The 17,320-nt window shown below is 50.3% G+C and overlaps 1 protein-coding gene across 5 annotated transcripts in view; it reads left to right on the top strand.

The window, feature by feature from the left end:
* The first annotated feature begins 2,124 nt into the window (after positions 1-2,124).
* rap1gapa (RAP1 GTPase activating protein a) overlaps positions 2,125-17,320 on the top strand; it is a 93,232-nt gene continuing 78,036 nt past the window's right edge. For all 5 annotated transcript variants that reach the window (XR_009709703.1, XM_061256850.1, XM_061256849.1 and 2 more), the window contains exon 1: positions 2,125-2,259. Coding sequence is in view for 4 of the 5 variants with exons in the window: in XM_061256850.1 (XP_061112834.1) it covers positions 2,216-2,259 (44 nt within the window). In the remaining variant the exon portion in view is untranslated. The remainder of the gene's footprint in view (positions 2,260-17,320) is intronic.

The raw sequence follows: 17,320 nt of genomic DNA, 5'->3' as shown, positions 1-17,320 counted from the left end.
GTGTGACCCAGCGTTCCTCTCTCTGTGTGGGGAAGTGTCTCTGCATCAGACTGAAACTGTCTGTTCACTAATTCCTCCTGTGCGGGCTGGCTCGGGTCACTGGACCTGACGGGGAAATGTCTTTTGTGTTGCGCTGAGACCGATGCTTTTAACTCACAGGGATCTCAGCCTGGGCTCCGGTCTGCCATGCAGATTTGTCTGTGTGTTTGCTGTGTGTGTGTGGAGCCTGTCTGATCCGTAAACTTGTGTGTGTGTGTGTGTGTGTGTGTGTGTGTGTGCGTGTGCCTGCACCTGTGTGTGTGTGTGTGTGTGTGTGTGTGTGAGTGTGGAGCCTGTCTCATCTGTAAACGTGTGTGTGTGTGTGTGTGTGTATGTGTGTATATGTGCTTGAATGGGTTGCTTTAGTCCTTGTGTTTTTTTCTGTTGGTTTTATTTGATTAAATGAAATAACCGTGGTGGAAGTGGAAATGGAGGTGGAGGTAGATGCTGGTACAGGTAGAGACGGGTACAGGTAGAGACGGGTACAGGTAGAGGCGGGTACAGGTAGAGAGGGGTACAGGTAGAGAGGGGTACAGGTAGAGTGGGGTACAGGTAGAGGCGCGTACAGGTGTGCCGTGTGCTGTTAGCGTGCGCTGTTAGCGTGCGCTGTTAGCGTGTGCTGTTAGCGTGTGCTGTTAGCGTGCGCTGTTAGCGTGTTTGGCGTGTGCCTCGGGTGAGCCTCCAGCAGCATGGTCTCACTGGCCTTTGAGACATTTGGCCACTTTGTTACACGTTGATGTCGGGCTTTGTTTCATCATGTATCCTAAACTCAACCGCAGGATGAACATGATTAATTCAGCCAACACTCCCCTGTCTCCAGTCCTCTTCTTCTTTCATAGACCGTTTCTAAACGTAGGTGGATCGTTTCTCTTTGGGGGTTTTACCATGTGAGAGACGCTGCCTCAGGCAAGTCCATGTGATCCCTTTAAAATCATGGAATTAGGAAAATTAATCAATCAAGCTGACATTAGCTGTAGAAAAGGTCTCTCTTAAATGCAATATTTTTTGTTATGTGAAATGTCTGTTTCATTAACTGCTCAGCTGCTGTTTTAGATTCTTTTCAGATGTTTTAGTTGTCTTTAATGGCCAATTTGGAGATTTAATTTTTGAAAATTAATTCCATACAGTCTTTGGGTTTAAAACAACTGGGTGTAGGAAACATTGAATCTCACAGCTACTCGAAACTCAGTGATGGTGTTCAGAGGCTACACTCAGTGATGGTGTTCAGAGGCTACACTCAGTGATGGTGTTCAGAGGATACACTCAGTGATGGTTTTCAGAGGCTACACTCAGTGATGGTGTTCAGAGGCTACACTCAGTGATGGTTTTCGGAGGCTACACTCAGTGATGGTTTTCGGAGGCTACACTCAGTGATGGTTTTCGGAGGCTACACTCAGTGATGGTGTTCAGAGGATACACTCAGTGATGGTGTTCGGAGGCTACACTCAGTGATGGTGTTCAGAGGCTGTTGTGCGCTGGTTATACTTTGACTGTTTGCAAATTGAAAATGGAAACTCTTAGGCAAAGGAGGGTGGCAGCTGGTTACCAGGGCGACTGGAAGGGGCCCTCCTTTACTTTGCCTGAGAGAGAGAGAGAGAGGGAGAGAGAGGGGGGTGAGAGAGAGAGGGAGAGGGGAGGAAAGGAGAGGAGAAGAGGGTGAGGGGAGGAGAGGAAGGGGAGAGGGGAGCAGAGGAAGAGAGGGAGGGGGGAAAAGCACAGAAACAAAGTGAACCAAGCTAACTAGAAGAGAAGGCAGTATAGCACATGTACAGTCTGTGTGTGTGAGTGTGAGAGAGAGAGAGAGAGAGAAAGAGGGGGGTAAAAGAGAGAAGAGAAAGTAAAGTGACCCAAGCTGAAGTGGGAGAGGGCAGAGTGACGTACAAACACACACACACACACACACAGCAGCAAGTGTGTGAGAGAGAGAGAGATAGTGTGTGAGAGAGAGAGAGAGCAACAGTGCGGGAGAGCAAGAGAGAGAGAGTGACAGTGCGGGAGAGCAAGAGAGAGAGAGCAACAGTGCAGGAGAGCGAGAGAGAGAGTGACAGTGCGGGAGAGAGAAAGAGGGAGAGAGAGGGAGGGGAGGGGAGCGGTGGGAAGCACAGAGTCTGTTCTCTCAGTAAGTCAGCAGAGAGCGGTGACTGGCCTAGCGCAGAGCAGCTCTCCCCTTCCCACCATGCCTCACCGAAAACGCAGCTTCACATTCGGAGCCTACGGAGGGTGAGTGGGGTCGCTTCTGTCTAACCACAGAGTGTGCGGAGGGTGAGAGAGGGGTCGGTTCTGTCTAACCACAGAGTGGGAGAGAGGGGTCAACTCTGTTTAACCACACGGTTTCTGTAAAGAGCATCGGACAATCTGTATGTGCGTTCTGGAGGAGGTGTGGTTGGCACGTGTCTTCATTTTCTGATTATGACTATTTGACTATTGCGATGTATGATTTTGTGTTTTGATTGTGTGACTACAGTTCTTGAATTAAGTGCTCTTGTTTATTTACAGTTATTTAGCTGGCGCTTTTTATCCGAAGCGACTTACAGTTGGTTAGAAAAAGCAGGGGACGATCTCCCCTCGAGCAATGTGGGGTTAAGGGCCCAACAGCTGTGCAGATCTTATTGTGGCTGCACTGGGACTTGAACCACCAAGGATCCAGTCAAGTGCCTTGACTACTAGGCTACAGCCACCTTAGCCACAAGGCTCCAGGCTGCTCACATCTTCTGACAGAGGTGGGATGGAGGGTGTTGGGGCTAGGGTCAGGGTTCGTCTGGTGGCAGGGAAAGTTTGTTTGAAACTCTGCAGAGTGCCTGTCAGGCTAATAGCATGCTCCAAGGCGCTAGATTTTGGAGAAATCTGTCTGCAGTGTGTGTGTTTGTGCGACTGTGTGTGTGTGTGTGTGTGTGTGAGAGAGAGAGCGTGTGTGTATATTTAGTGTGTAGGAGTGTGGGAGCCTTGCTTGGTGTCCATGTTGGGCTTCTTGGAGGCACTGAGCTGTCTGGCTGTCTGTACAGCGTCCCGCTCTGAGCTACAGGTACCCGGTGAGAGCCCACGTCTGCGTCTGTGTCTGTGTCTGTGTCTGTGTCTGTGTCTGTGTCTGTGTCTGTGCCCGTCCAGCTGTCTCTACAGTCTGTCCGTGTTCCCCACACGCCTCTACATCCGTGTTCCCCACACGCCTCTACATCCGTGTCCCCCACACGCCTCCCTGTCTGTGATCTGCACACGCGTCCACACGCGTGTTCCGCACACACTGTCCCTCCCTGCTCAGAGCGGAGCAGAGCAGAGCAGACAGAGCAGGTTCAGTAGCTTTCCACTCCCCGCAGAGCTGGCCACATTAAAGAGGAGGGGGGGCCACTTCCTGTGGGCTAACCGTAGCTCTGTCATCCAGCTGTCACTCCGCGGGCCTGGTTACGGTCGCCGTGCCGTCCATCCTATCACCCGTTTCCTGTGCGTGGCACACGCGCTAACGCACCTCCTGTTAAAACGGCCGCTTCGCTCCGCGCTGGGATCCAGGGATCCAGGGATCCACCCCGCACCCCGCACCCCGCACCCCGCACCCCGCACCCCCCACCCCACACCCCCCACCCCGCACCCCGCACCCCGCACCCCGCACCCCCCACCCCGCACCCCGCACCCCGCACCCCCCACCCCGCACCCCCCACCCCGCGAAGCTGCAAATCTCCTCTGAGCTCTGGAGGCTTTCCGTCTTGTTTCACACAAAGCATCGCAATGTTTTCTTTCTGTTCCTGTGTCAGGCTGTTTAACTCGAGGCTGCGTAAGAGTCACCCTCTCTCTGTCTGGGACCCCCTCTGGGGCAGGCCCCCAGTCCTTTATTCTGCCGGTGGTTTCATTGGGGTGGAGGCCCAGGCTCCTCACTGAGAGAAGAGCCCCTGCAGTTTTCTAAATTAGGCCTTTCAGTTTGAGGTTTCCTCTCCTGCTCTGCTTCTCCCTCACCCCCCTCCCCCCCCTGCCCCCCTACCCCCTCGCCCCCCCTCCCCCTGCACTCCCTGCCCCCCCCCCCCCTGCACTCCCTGTCCCAGCTCTCATCAACACTTAATGGGGTTCATGAAATAAACACAGTTAAGGTCTCTGTCCTAGATCTGCAAGCACTCTATCATTCTGTCCCTATATCTCTCTGTCTCTCTCTCTCTCTCTCTGCTCCATTTCTCTCCAATCATTCTATCCTTATGTCTCTCTCTATCCCTCTCTCTCAATCTGTCCCTCCATCATTCCCCCCTCTCTTTCTATCTCTCCCTTTTTCTCTCCCTCTATCATTCCCTCCCTCTCTCTTTAATATTCCATGTAGCTCACCATGTCTCTAGTGCATTCTGGGGCTGGGTGAAGGGAATCAGTTTGTGTGGTACAGGTGTGTGGTACAGGTGTGGTGCAGACTGTCTTCTGTCCAGCAAACAGCATTCATTTTCCTTAAAAAAATGAAAGATCAAAAAATCTAACGAAGGACAGTGCTCCCTTCAGCCCCAAGGACAGGCAGGCGTCTCCGGGGCAGCTGTGGCCGTAAAGCCTGCTCCACACTCTCCCTCTCTCTCCCTCTCTCTCCCTCTCCCTCTCTCTCTCTCCCTCTCTCTCCCTCTCCCTCCCTCTCCCTCCCTCTCTCTCCCTCCCTCTCCCTCTCTCTCCCTCTCTCTCCCTCTCCCCTCCCTCTCTCCCTCCCTCTCCCTCTCTCTCCCTCTCTCTCCCTCTCTCTCCCTCTCCCTCCCTCTCCCTCTCTCTCTCTCCCTCTCTCTCCCTCTCCCTCCCCTCTCTCTCCCTCTCTCCCTCCCTCTCTCTCCCTCTCTCTCCCTCTCTCTCCCCTCTCTCTCCCTCTCTCTCCCTCTCTCCCCCTCTCTCTCCCTCTCTCCCCCTCTCTCTCCCTCTCCCTCCCTCTCTCTCCCTCTCTCTCCCAGAGCGGTCCCAGGGTTACCGTTCATCCGCAGCTGCCCATAACACTCTCTCAATCACAGGTTCAGAACCAAACAAACCTGTACAACTCTCCACGGTATATCACTCCTGTCGTCATTTGTGTACTTTGTGTTGGGTTGGGTCGTGTACTTGGTGTTGGGTTGGGTCGTGTACTTGGTGTCGGTTTGGGTTGGGTTGTATACTTGGTGTTAGGTTGGGTTGTGTACTTGGTGTTGGTTTGGGTTGCATCCTTGGTGTTGGTTTCTCACTCACGACTGCTGTCTGTCCTGGTCCCACGGTGGTGGAATGACCTCCCGGTGGATGTCAGAACGGCAGAGTCTCTGACCTCTTTCAAGCGCAGACTGAAAACTCATCTCTTCAGGCTACACCTTTCCCTCCCTAACTCACCACCATGATGAGCCTTATATATGCCATAGACTGTAATGGCACTTATATAGTTGTATAGATATTGTTGTTTTTTTTGTTTTGTATTAGCTATTGTATTGTTGTATTCGGGGTATTCTAGCTGCCAACTGTGGTATGCTAGTTTGGAAGTTGATGTATTCTTCAAGGGTTCCGATTGTATCTGCATGTTTACACTAGGACTCGGAACTGTACTGTCCTCTCAGGTCCTCATCGCACTTGTACTTGTGTTTGATCTGCACTTCGTTGTACGTCGCTCTGGATAAGAGTGCCTTGTAATGTAATGTGATAATGTGTTGGGTTGGGTTGTATACCTGGTGTTGGGTTGGGTTGAGATGTTGGGCACTGTGCCCCCTCCTCTTCTTCACGCCTTCTTGAGGCAGATCATGGTTAGTGCCTGTGTGGGTGTAAGCAGAGCAAACTACGACGATCGACTACAGAACATGCCACGAACATCCAGTCTAGTGCACACACGGTAAATACAGTGGAGGCCAAGTCAGTAGGTACGGCATGTCAAGCTTGCAGCACGGCGCGATAGCAGAGCAGATATGGTAAACAACTTCGGCACGAAGATGGAGACTAACGTGATGTGACAGCTTGAGATGAGGAGATATTCCTTCATTGAGCCCCGGGGGGAAATTCACGTGACAGACAGCGTAATGGAGAGAGCGCGTTCTCAGAAGGGTTTACCTGTGGGGAATGTTCTGGGACAAATGTGAGGAACTGCAGAGGTGTCCCTGGTGCTGATTAACATCTGCCATAAAACTGCTGCTTTGCTGAGGACTCCAGTGTTATTTTGTGGTGGAGCGTAGCGTGGATTCACCTTTTGACCCTGTTTTTAGTACACAGTGAAACGCTGTATGTAGATCGAGGGTCTCAAACGCCGGTCCTGGAGGGCTGCAGTTTCTGCTGGTTTTCTTTCAGTCAGCCAATCTAGGCCTCTGGAAACATGATGCTGCAGACTCTTTAGCCAATCTGTGCGTGAAATGATACACTTAGGCGCAGGAAGGTATCAGAACCCAGCGGACTCTGCGGCTGTCCAGGATTCCAGATTGAGATCTGAGATTGAGATACAGACCCATGTGACCCAGGACATTGTGAGAAGCCATGACACACACACACGCACACACACTCACACACGCACTCACACATGCACCATACGCACACACACACACACACACACACACACACTCACACATGCACCATACGCACACACACACACACACGCACACATACACACCACACACTACACACACTCACACACGCACCATACACACACACTCACACACGCACCATACGCACACACACACGCACGCACACATACACACCACACACACATGCACACGCACACACACACACACACTACACACGCACACACACACACCACACACTACACACACACACACACACCATATACACACACACACTACACACACACACACACCATATACACCCACACACTACACACACACACACCACACCCCACACACTACGCACACGCACGGCAGGGGGTTCTGTTATCGTTCCAAAGCATGTACCTTAGCCTGTAGGCTGCAGGCTGTCCCAGTTCTGGTTCTGAGGTTCTGTTCTTGGCCGTGTCACGGTGTGTTGGGTTCGGTACGCTTGCCGGCGCTGTCCGCCTCACTGTAACACTACTGTGGTGTGAATGAGAGCTTTGAGCCTCTGTTCCCATCAACATCCGCGGCTGACAGTCCGCCTCTGTGCACCGCCAGTGTGCATCCATGAGCTCACTCTGCTGTGAATAATACAGTATCTGTACTGTACATCTCGCACGGCTCTGAATAATACAGTATCTGTACTGTACATCTTCGCTGCGCTGCGCCGAACGGTACAGTATGTACTGCTTGCTCGTCTCTGCAGTGCACTGATTCTATTTTTAAAAGCATCTGGGTTTTTTTCCCTCCTCTGATGAATAGGGGAGGATATGACGGCTTTCTGTTCTCCTGAAACGAGATCTGTGTGTTCATCGGGACTTTACTTCATCTGCATAACAACTGGCCTTTTGTCATCTTATCCCCACTGGCCCTGTTTATTATGAATTTTGATGAGTGTGTTATTGGCGTTTCCTTTGGACTGGGACATATTTTAAGGAAAAGTAATATTGAGCATTGAAACAGTCATGGATCATTTGACGCGGAACCACTTTAATAATAGTTGAATGCAGCGCGACCTGGTGTGTGTTGTTAAACCGCTTTTATCTTCCACAAACACGGACGTGAGCGTGTGTGTGCATCATCAGGAAACACACCTGAAAACACATATCCGTGTGTCTCTGCAGTTTCCATGACGCCGCACGTGATTGTTTTGGGTATGGAAAACCCCGAGCCGTGCTCTGCCGGAGTCAGGTGTGGACGGGACGTTGTGTTCAGTATGCACCTTTTCCAGAACTTACCAAACCGGCTCCGCCGTCAGACTGTGCATCTGCATGCGTTCTGCTGCGGTTCTGCTCCCAGCCCGGTCTCCCTCAGTTTGGGAACGTCGTTTTTAATCCCTCTGCGTTTTCGTTCTTTTGCTTGGCGTGATGTAAGAAACGGGCCGGTGTGTTTTGTTTCTGATGAGCACGCAGAGTTCAGCGTGGCTGGGAAGAGGTCTCTGTAGGCACGCTCGCTGACTCAGCTGCTGGTCGCTGTGGTGCAGTGGTCATGTGTACGTGCCCCTCTCTCTGTGCTCGTGCAGTGGTCATGTGTGTGTGTCGCTCCCTCTGGCTGTGCATGTGCCTCTCTCTCGGGCTGTGCATGTGCCTCTCTCTCGGGCTGTGCATGTGCCTCTCTCTCGGGCTGTGCATGTGCCTCTCTCTCGGGCTGTGCATGTGCCTCTCTCTCTGGCTGTGCGCCTGCCTCTCTCTCTCTGTGCGCGTGCAGTCGGCACATTTGCGTTGCAGGGAAATCGCAGGCTCTGAAAGCACAAGCGCTGGCTCTCAATCAGACATTTGCATTGCTGAGATTTACGAGATTTACACGCCCCGGAGATGAACCTTTACAAGGACAGCAGCGGCTGCAGCTCCACGCTGGTGTGTGTGCGGCCGGCCCTGACCTCTGGAAGTCTCTCACAGGTGCGATGAGGGAAGCCTGTTTTTCCCGCTATAGAAGCCTGCTTCTCTCCCCTATGGAAGCCTGTATATTCGAAATTCATGTGAACAGCTACATTAGTTAAAGGTACAATAGGTGAGATTTCTGCGTTAAAACATTGTTACAAGACCAGACGTAAATCCCTTCCTATCATTTAAAAAGGCTCACTGACATGTTGACTCACCCCCTGCCTGTGTTTATAGTCCTTAAATTTGGGTTTCAAAATATACAGTTGACGGCCCAAAACATTGTATAGCTGTACAATAATTTAAGCTCATTGGTTGAAAATTGGTTCTAATTACCACAGCCAATTGTGTTTCAAAGTCAGCGTGTTCACAGAGAAGGGGGCGGGATAAACAGTGTTGTGGTTTGAAGGTTATTGTTGCTGCTATTCCTCTCTTGACCGTGAGAAGTCCAAAATTACCTATTGTACCTTTTATGGCAATTCACATTGAAATGAATACAGGTAATCTATTTGTTAATGGTGTGTACATGCAGGTGTGACCTGTCTCAGGTGTGCCTGTCTCAGGTGTGACCTGTCTCAGGTGTGTATCCGTCTGAGGTGTGTCCCCACGCAGGTGTGTCCTGAGGGGGCGGTCAGGGTGATCACTCAGGGCATGCTCTGTTCTGTTGAATACGCAAAACCTCACAACCCACTGCACTTTGGTACTGACCCTGTTTGGTGGAGATAAAGTGGAGACTTTTTACATTGTGTGTACGCGTGTGGACGCGTGCGTGTGCGTGCTTGCATGCATTTCTGTGTGTATGTATGCGAGTGTGTGTGCATCTGTGGATGCATTTATGTATATGTCTGTGTGCGTGTGTGTGTGTGTGCATGTGTGTGCATATGTGTGTGTGTGTATGTGTGCACACGTGTGTGTGTGTGTGTGTGTATGTATGTGTGTGTGTGTGTGTGTGTGTGTATGTATGTGTCAGCCAGAGAGGCTGTGAGTATGGGGTGAGTATGTGATGGAGTGTTATTTACAGTGCTCTAACAGACCCAGTGTCCCCAAACACTCATTAACCCACACATATATGTACATGTACACACGTGCACACACGCACAGTCACGCACACACACACATGGATACTCACACATGCACACTCACACGCACACAGCTAATGAACACTGGTGCCATTGTGCAGCTAAGCATGTTCCACTTTACTCAAGCATGTGAACACACACACACACACACACAGTACATACACAGGCACATGTGCACACACACACAGTGTACAGACACACACACACACACAGTGTACACACACACACACACACACACACACACACACACAGTACATACACAGGCACATGTGCACACACACACAGTGTACACACACACACACACACACACACACAAAAGGTTCACGGCATCAGGCGTTTGGGGCATTCAGCACCGTAGTGCCTCCTATGGCTCGTCTTAAAACAACACGCTTTCTGAAATAAATAAAAAATCTGCCTGCTCAAAACAACCAGTTTCTGCCATTTTTTCCCCAAAACCCCCCTCAACCAATCAATCCAGGTGTGACTGTTTCGCTCCCTTCAACACCTTATTCACCCGCTTAAAGGACCGGCTTGTTGACGAGAATCAGAACCGCTGTCGGGCTTGGCGGTTCTAGGTGGTAAAAATGGCACCAGTTGTGGTGTTCACACATACCAGAGTGTAGGGCCTTTATATGAGGCCAGACTTTCATCTTCCATCCTCCATGAGTTTCATTTTGACTTATTCGTCTGGTACGCTGGGTAAAACCGGCAGACAGTGATTGTGGTTCTCCCCCCCCCCCACCGCCCCTCTCGAGGGAAAGCCCTCCTCTGTTCAGAGGAAGGTCCTCTGCCTCTGCGTCTCCTTTCCAAACGCTGGAAAAAAGGGAAGTGACTTCTCACATGAAACAAGACCTTCCTCAGCGAGTCTTCACCCTGCTGCACTGAGGAGTCCAGCTCCGATCGCGAACCCTTTCCACACCTAACCATTTCTGCTGTTTAATAATAACACTACGTTTAATAATAACTAACGGTGATTTCAGTTACAGGAAACACGTGTAGCATATTTTCCACAGTGGTTATTCTCCACTTAGTGAAGTTTGTATTCTACATGCTGAAGATAGAATATGCCCACACTGTAACAACAGTGTTTGTGCAAGTGATTTACTAAACTGTGAGTACTTTAGTTTCTCTGGAGTTTCTCTTTTGAGATGGTCAGAGGTGCAGCTGTGTGGAGAGGGCCTCTCTGTGCAGTGGTATGTACGTTTGTTACAGTGCACAGTGTTGGCCTGTTAGCTCCACTCTTATTGATTATTAAAGGGTGTTCTCGGCCCCCTTGCGGTCTGATATTGGACGTGTGTTTTCCTGGGATGAGCACGGGCGTTCTCCCGCGGCCCTGCGCTGTGGGTGAGCGCTCCTGCCCGGCGACGGTGGTGTGGTGTGATGAGGTCACGGGCCTGAAGCTGATTCACCCTGACACTCTGCTCATGGACACTAACTGCAGAGATCTGAGCCTGGGGGGGGGGCAGGGTGAGAGTCTGAGGGGGGGGGAGGGGGCAGAGTGAGAGTCTGAGGGGGGGAGGGGGCAGAGTGAGAGTCTGAGGGGGGGGGGGGGGGCAGAGTAAGGGTTTGGGGGGGGGCTGTGCATGGGGAGTGCATGTTCTCCCTGTTCCCTGTGTCTGTGTGGAGTTTCCTCCCACAGTCAAAGACATGCAGGTTAGATGTATTGGATCTATTACCATTAGATATGAGTGTGTTGTTTGTGTGTGTGTGTGAGAGAGCGTGAATAGTGTTTATGTGTGTGTGTGTGTGCGTGTGTGTGTGTGTGGATGTGTGTGAGAGAGAGTGAATAGTGTGTGTGTGTGTGAGTGTGTGGGAGCATCTGTGCCTGTGTATGTGTGTGGATGTATTCGCACCTCTTGCCCAATGCATGCTGGGATAGGGATGGATGGTTTTATGGGTCACAGGTGGTGTTGCAATTCTTTTTATGGATTTCATCTTCTCAAAATGTTATTTTCTTTCTTTTTTTTGTCTGGTGAAAGGCAGGGCTATACTGTGGTGCTTCAGAAATGTGCCCCCTGGAATCAATCAGAACCGCCAAGTTGCCCCAGGGGAAAGAGCAGAGTTGTCCCAGGCTAAAGTGTCACCGCAGGGGAAAGTGCTGTTCAGTGCTGTCCTGTGTCTACCTGCCATTCTATTACAACTAAGTCACTTTTTATTTATTTTCTTGGTTTGGTAATTGGCCACCTGTCCAGGGCGCATTCCTGCCTCTTGCCCAATGCATGCTGGGATAGGCTCCGGCCCCCTGTGATTCTGACCAGGAATGAGTGGGAGGGATGGATGAGTGGATGTTTTGGTAGTTCTGACTGAATCGAGAGGTGAATTTATTCTAAGAATGCGCCGTGTGCATTGTGTGTGTGTTTTATATTGTTATGTTTATTCTGAGTGCCATCAGGCTCTGACAGGGGGCCAGTGAGGTTCAGGGACACAGTGTTTTGACACAATGTTTTACGGGGATTTAAAAAAAAAAAAGTGTCCAAAGTAGAATTACAGGCCTGGAATGTGCTCCCTCTCCTCCGATGGTGGATGGATTTTATTATTACCCAGCTAAATGTGCATTGCATCACCTCGTGGTTTAAAACTCGTGAAGGAGGATATTCCAGAAATGTCACCTCTCATTGGCCTGGATGAGGAAAAATAGTCAATTCTTGCCATCGCAACGACCTAGAGGAAGCCACGAGCAACGACCTCTGACCTCTGTGGGGGCATTCTGCTCTTTAAACAGCGCTGTTACATTCTGCTCTTTAAACAGCGCTGTTACATTCTGCTCTTTAAACAGCGCTGTTACATTCTGCTCTTTGAACAGCGCTGTTACATTCTGCTCTTTAAACAGCGCTGTTACATTCTGTTCTTTAAACAGTGCTGTTACATTCTGCTCTTTGAACAGCGCTGTTACATTCTGCTCTTTAAACAGCGCTGTTACATTCTGCTCTTTAAACAGTGTTGTTACATTCTGCTCTTTAAACAGCGCTGTTACATTCTGCTCTTTAAACAGCGCTGTTACATTCTGCTCTTTAAACAGCGCTGTTACATTCTGCTCTTTGAACAGCGCTGTTACATTCTGCTCTTTAAACAGCGCTGTTACATTCTGCTCTTTAAACAGCGCTGTTACATTCTGCTCTTTAAACAGCGCTGTTACATTCTGCTCTTTAAACAGTGCTGTTACATTCTGTTCTTTAAACAGCGCTGTTACATTCTGTTCTTTAAACAGCGCTGTTACAGTGTGTTCGTTCACAGGAAGGAAAAGCAATGACACCACAGGGAGCCTCGTTATAGTCCTGATAAACCACCTCACTGCCCCCCTTACACAGTGTGTGTGTGTGTGTGTGTGTGTGTGAGAGAGAGCCTGTGTGTGTGTGTGTGTGTGTGTGTGTGTGAATGCCTCTGTGTGTAGGTAAGCCACCTTTCCTGTTTAATTAAAACCAGGTCTGAGTGAGGACCTTTTCATAACCCCAGCCCAGTATTCTGCTGTTTACTGAACCTGCTTCTTCACGCCATGGCTGGGTTTGTTGGTTCTGGTACTGAACCTGCTTCTTCACGCCATGGCTGGGTTTGTTGGTGCTAGTACTGAACCTGCTTCTTCACGCCATGGCTGGGTTTGTTGGCGCTGGTACTGAACCTGCTTCTTCACGCCATGGCTGGGTTTGTTGGCGCTGGTACTGAACCTGCTTCTTCACGCCATGGCTGGGGTTGTTGGTGCTAGTACTGAACCTGCTTCTTCACGCCATGGCTGGGTTTGTTGGCGCTGGTACTGAACCTGCTTCTTCACGCCATGGCTGGGTTTGTTGGTTCTGGGATTACCAGCGACTTCACGCTGAAACAAGGGCAGTCATTCGGCTCTGAACGCGCTCCGACCTCTGACCCTCTAAACCTGCTGCAGTGGTGCCAGCGTGGCACTGTGGTCACAGCGCGGTCACATCGCGTCTGCACTCCACGCCACAGAGCACTTCATTTACAGCGAGTAAAAACAGAGGAGCCTCTTTGGTTTGGGCTGAGCAGCACTAACGTGTGAAGAGTTATCACGAAAAGAAATAAGAATAAGAAATAAGAATAAGAATAAGAAAAGAATAAGAATAAGAAAAATATACTTGAAGTATAATTGATGCCCATATAAAGTATGTTGAGTGTACTGTTACTTCACATAGGTTGGTTTGTGGGGAAGATAACGGGTCAGGGTTTAGCAGCGCTAACGTGTACAGGACGACTTGTATGAATGTAATGGGCCAGTGCCAACGTGCTAACGTGCTAACGTTTTTGTGCAGCCGTTTGTGATTCCGCAGCTGCTCTCTCTTCCCCGCTCCCGTTCATCATATTCCGCTCTCCCACCCCTCTCTAAAGGGGTCTGCCGGGCATGAAGTTATCTCACCCCCCCCTGGGTCTGCGCCCGGCCTCAGTCACGGTCCACCGCCCCGTTCTCCACAACACCGCGTTCCGTGTCAGGGGCGTTCGAGGGTGCAGGTGTGGCGTGACCGCTCCTGATGGAGGCAGGCAGCGGGGTGCATGAGAACGAGGTCTGCAGGCTCATGTATTAATGTGTGTGTGCATGTGTGTGTGTGTGTGTTATTAATTAATATTTCAGCATTGGGCTTTAATACTTTTAATGGCTGTAAAACTTCAGTTATGTTCTTCTCATTTTGATTTAATTTCATTCATGGCACAGATTTTATTTCCCATGAGTAACTCATAAAATAAGTTTCCCCTGCTCCGTGAGATCAGCACGGCTGGTTATGAAGGCTGGGAGAGTCTTTTCGTTTCCGTTCTTCAACGACACGGAGAAAAGCAGAGACGCTACCTCTTCCGTCCAGGGCTCGTGTGCACCTGCGGTGTTCTCTCAGGTGCGGGGGTAGGGGTAGGGTGGGGCCTTACACATTTTTCGTGGGGGTAGCTGACGATGCCTCCTCCCCCACGTCCCCCCTGGCAGGTCTCACCGCGAGCTGATGTTCCAGTCTGTCCTCCTTCTGGGCCGCACAGCTCTGCTGCTGCATCGTTTAAAACACGCTACTGCCTGGGGGAAATGTCTCATCTGTAGTGGTGTGTTTTTTTGTTTGTTTTTTTTTGTATGGTTTTTTTTTGTTTGTTTTTCTCTTGTAAAGGCGTATAAACGTGTATGTGTGAATCTGTAAATGGCAGGAGCAGCGTTTTCCTGGTTTAGTCTTTTTGTCCCTTATGTGCAGTCTGTGGAGCATCTCTGTGAGAGCTGACCTCTGACCTCTCCCAGCTGCTGTAGCACCTGCCCAGAAACCATCTGCCGAGCGGCTCGGGCTGATTGGCTGAGAGAGAATGATCTCAGCGACTGTATGAAACGGACTTACAGCTATTCACTCTGTCCTTTCACCCCATCTACTTTTACACACACACTCACACACTCTCACACTCATGCACACTCTCTCTCACACACACACACACACACACACACACTCTCACACTCATGCACGCTCTCTCACACACACACACACACGCTCACACACACTCTCACACTCATGCACACTCTCTCACACACACACACACACACACACACACTCTCACACTCATGCACACTCTCTCACACACACACACACACACACACTCTCACACACACACACACACACACACACACACTCTCACACTCATGCACACTCTCTCACACACACACACACAAGCACACACACTCTCACACTCATGCACGCTCTCTCATACACACACACAAGCACACACACTCTCACACTCATGCACGCTCTCTCTCACACACACACACACACACACGCTCACACACACACACTCACACCTACATGCACCCTCACACACACACACACACACACAAACTCTCATGCACACTCTCATACGCACATACACATACGCTCATACACACACAGACACACACACACTCACTTGCACACTCTCACACACACACATACTCTCACTCACACACACGCAGACACACACACATACACACACTCACATACACACACACACCCACTCACACACACATACACACACACATGCACACACACAGGCACATACACACACACATGCACACACACACATACACACACACACAGGCACATACACACACACATGCACACACACAGGCACATACACACACACACACACACACACACTCACTCCCTGCCTGTAAACCAGGCAGACACACAGAGGTCCTTGAAGCTGGTCTGAAGAGCCCTAATCTTTTCATTCACATCCGCGGTGCATAAAGGGGCCCGGTTTGTGTGCTCTCCAGGGGCGGATATAACCGGTTCAGGGGAATTAATTTCCTCCCACCGCATTACAGCCGTTCAGCATAACTCAGGGGCTGCTGGGGCTGCTGGCCGACCACAGGTGAGGAGATGTGCTCTAGAATTATCACGCCAGTCGTGAGTACTCTAGAATTATCACGCCAGTCGTGAGTACTCTAGAATTATCACGCCAGTCGTGAGTACTCTAGAATTATCACGCCAGTCGTGAGTACTCTAGAATTATCACGCCAGTCGTGAGTACTCTAGAATTATCACGCCAGTCGTGAGTACTCTAGAATTATCACGCCGGTCGTGAGTACTCTAGAATTATCACGCCAGTCGTGAGTACTCTAGAATTATCACGCCAGTCGTGATGCTGCACAGAGACGGAGAGGTTTTACTGCAACAGTGGCAAAGCGGCACACGCCCTCCTGCAAGCAGAGAGGGCGAGAGTTAGCGTCCTCCCGTGAGACAGACGCTGCTTCCCCTAAACTCATCTCACAAGATCCTCTCCCAGCTCCTGCTGCTGCATTTACCTTTCTGTTCATTTCTATTCTCATTATTTATGATCTTTTTTTAGGAGACATAAATAAATAATCGTATTAAATAAGAGAATAGGAATGAGAGGACCTCTGTATCACCAGCCAACAAACTGCACCGTAAAGCAAATATAAAGGCACAAAATCCAATGTTCTCTTTTATCGTAAGCCCTCATTTCTCGGCTCGTGTAGCTTTTAAAGCGTGTCCTCAGCCCACAAATCAGCCCCCGTCCTGGACAGGTTGTGACTGGATGTGACTGGATGTGACAGGTTGTGACTGGATGTGACAGGTTGTGACAGGTTGTGACAGGTTGTGACTGGATGTGACTGGATGTGACAGGTTGTGACAGGTTGTGTCAGGATGTGACAGGTTGTGACTGGATGTGACAGGTTGTGACTGGATGTGACAGGTTGTGACAGGTTGTGACTGGATGTGACAGGTTGTGACAGGTTGTGACTGGATGTGACAGGTTGTGACAGGTTGTGACAGGATGTGATAGGTTGTGACTGGATGTGACAGGTTGTGACAGGTTGTGACTGGATGTGACTGGATGTGACAGGTTGTGACAGGTTGTGACAGGTTGTGACTGGATGTGACAGGTTGTGACTGGATGTGACAGGCTGTGACTGGATGTGACAGGTTGTGACAGGATGTGACAGGTTGTGACTGGATGTGACAGGTTGTGACAGGTTGTGACTGGATGTGACAGGTTGCGACAGGTTGTGACTGGATGTGACAGGTTGTGACAGGTTGTGACAGGATGTGACAGGTTGTGACTGGATGTGACAGGTTGTGACTGGATGTGACAGGTTGTGACAGGTTGTGACAGGTTGTGACTGGATGTGACAGGTTGTGACCGGTTGCGACAGGTTGAGACTGGATGTGACAGGTTGTGACAGGTTGCGACAGGTTGTGACTGGATGTGACAGGTTGTGACAGGTTGCGACAGGTTGTGACTGGATGTGACAGGACACGGCAGCTCGCCCCCCCCCCCCCCCCCCCGGCTCTGTTCTCAGGCTCTTACTTCTGAGAAAGAGGAACAAGAACTGAGGGGTTGAGATTTGAGGTTTGAGTTTGCATTTCTTTTT

Source organism: Conger conger, chromosome 10, assembly GCF_963514075.1.
Source record: "Conger conger chromosome 10, fConCon1.1, whole genome shotgun sequence".
Taxonomy (NCBI): Eukaryota; Metazoa; Chordata; class Actinopteri; order Anguilliformes; family Congridae; genus Conger; species Conger conger.
The sequence above is the reverse complement of the archived record's forward strand: the minus strand, read 5'-3'. Positions and strand labels throughout refer to the sequence as shown.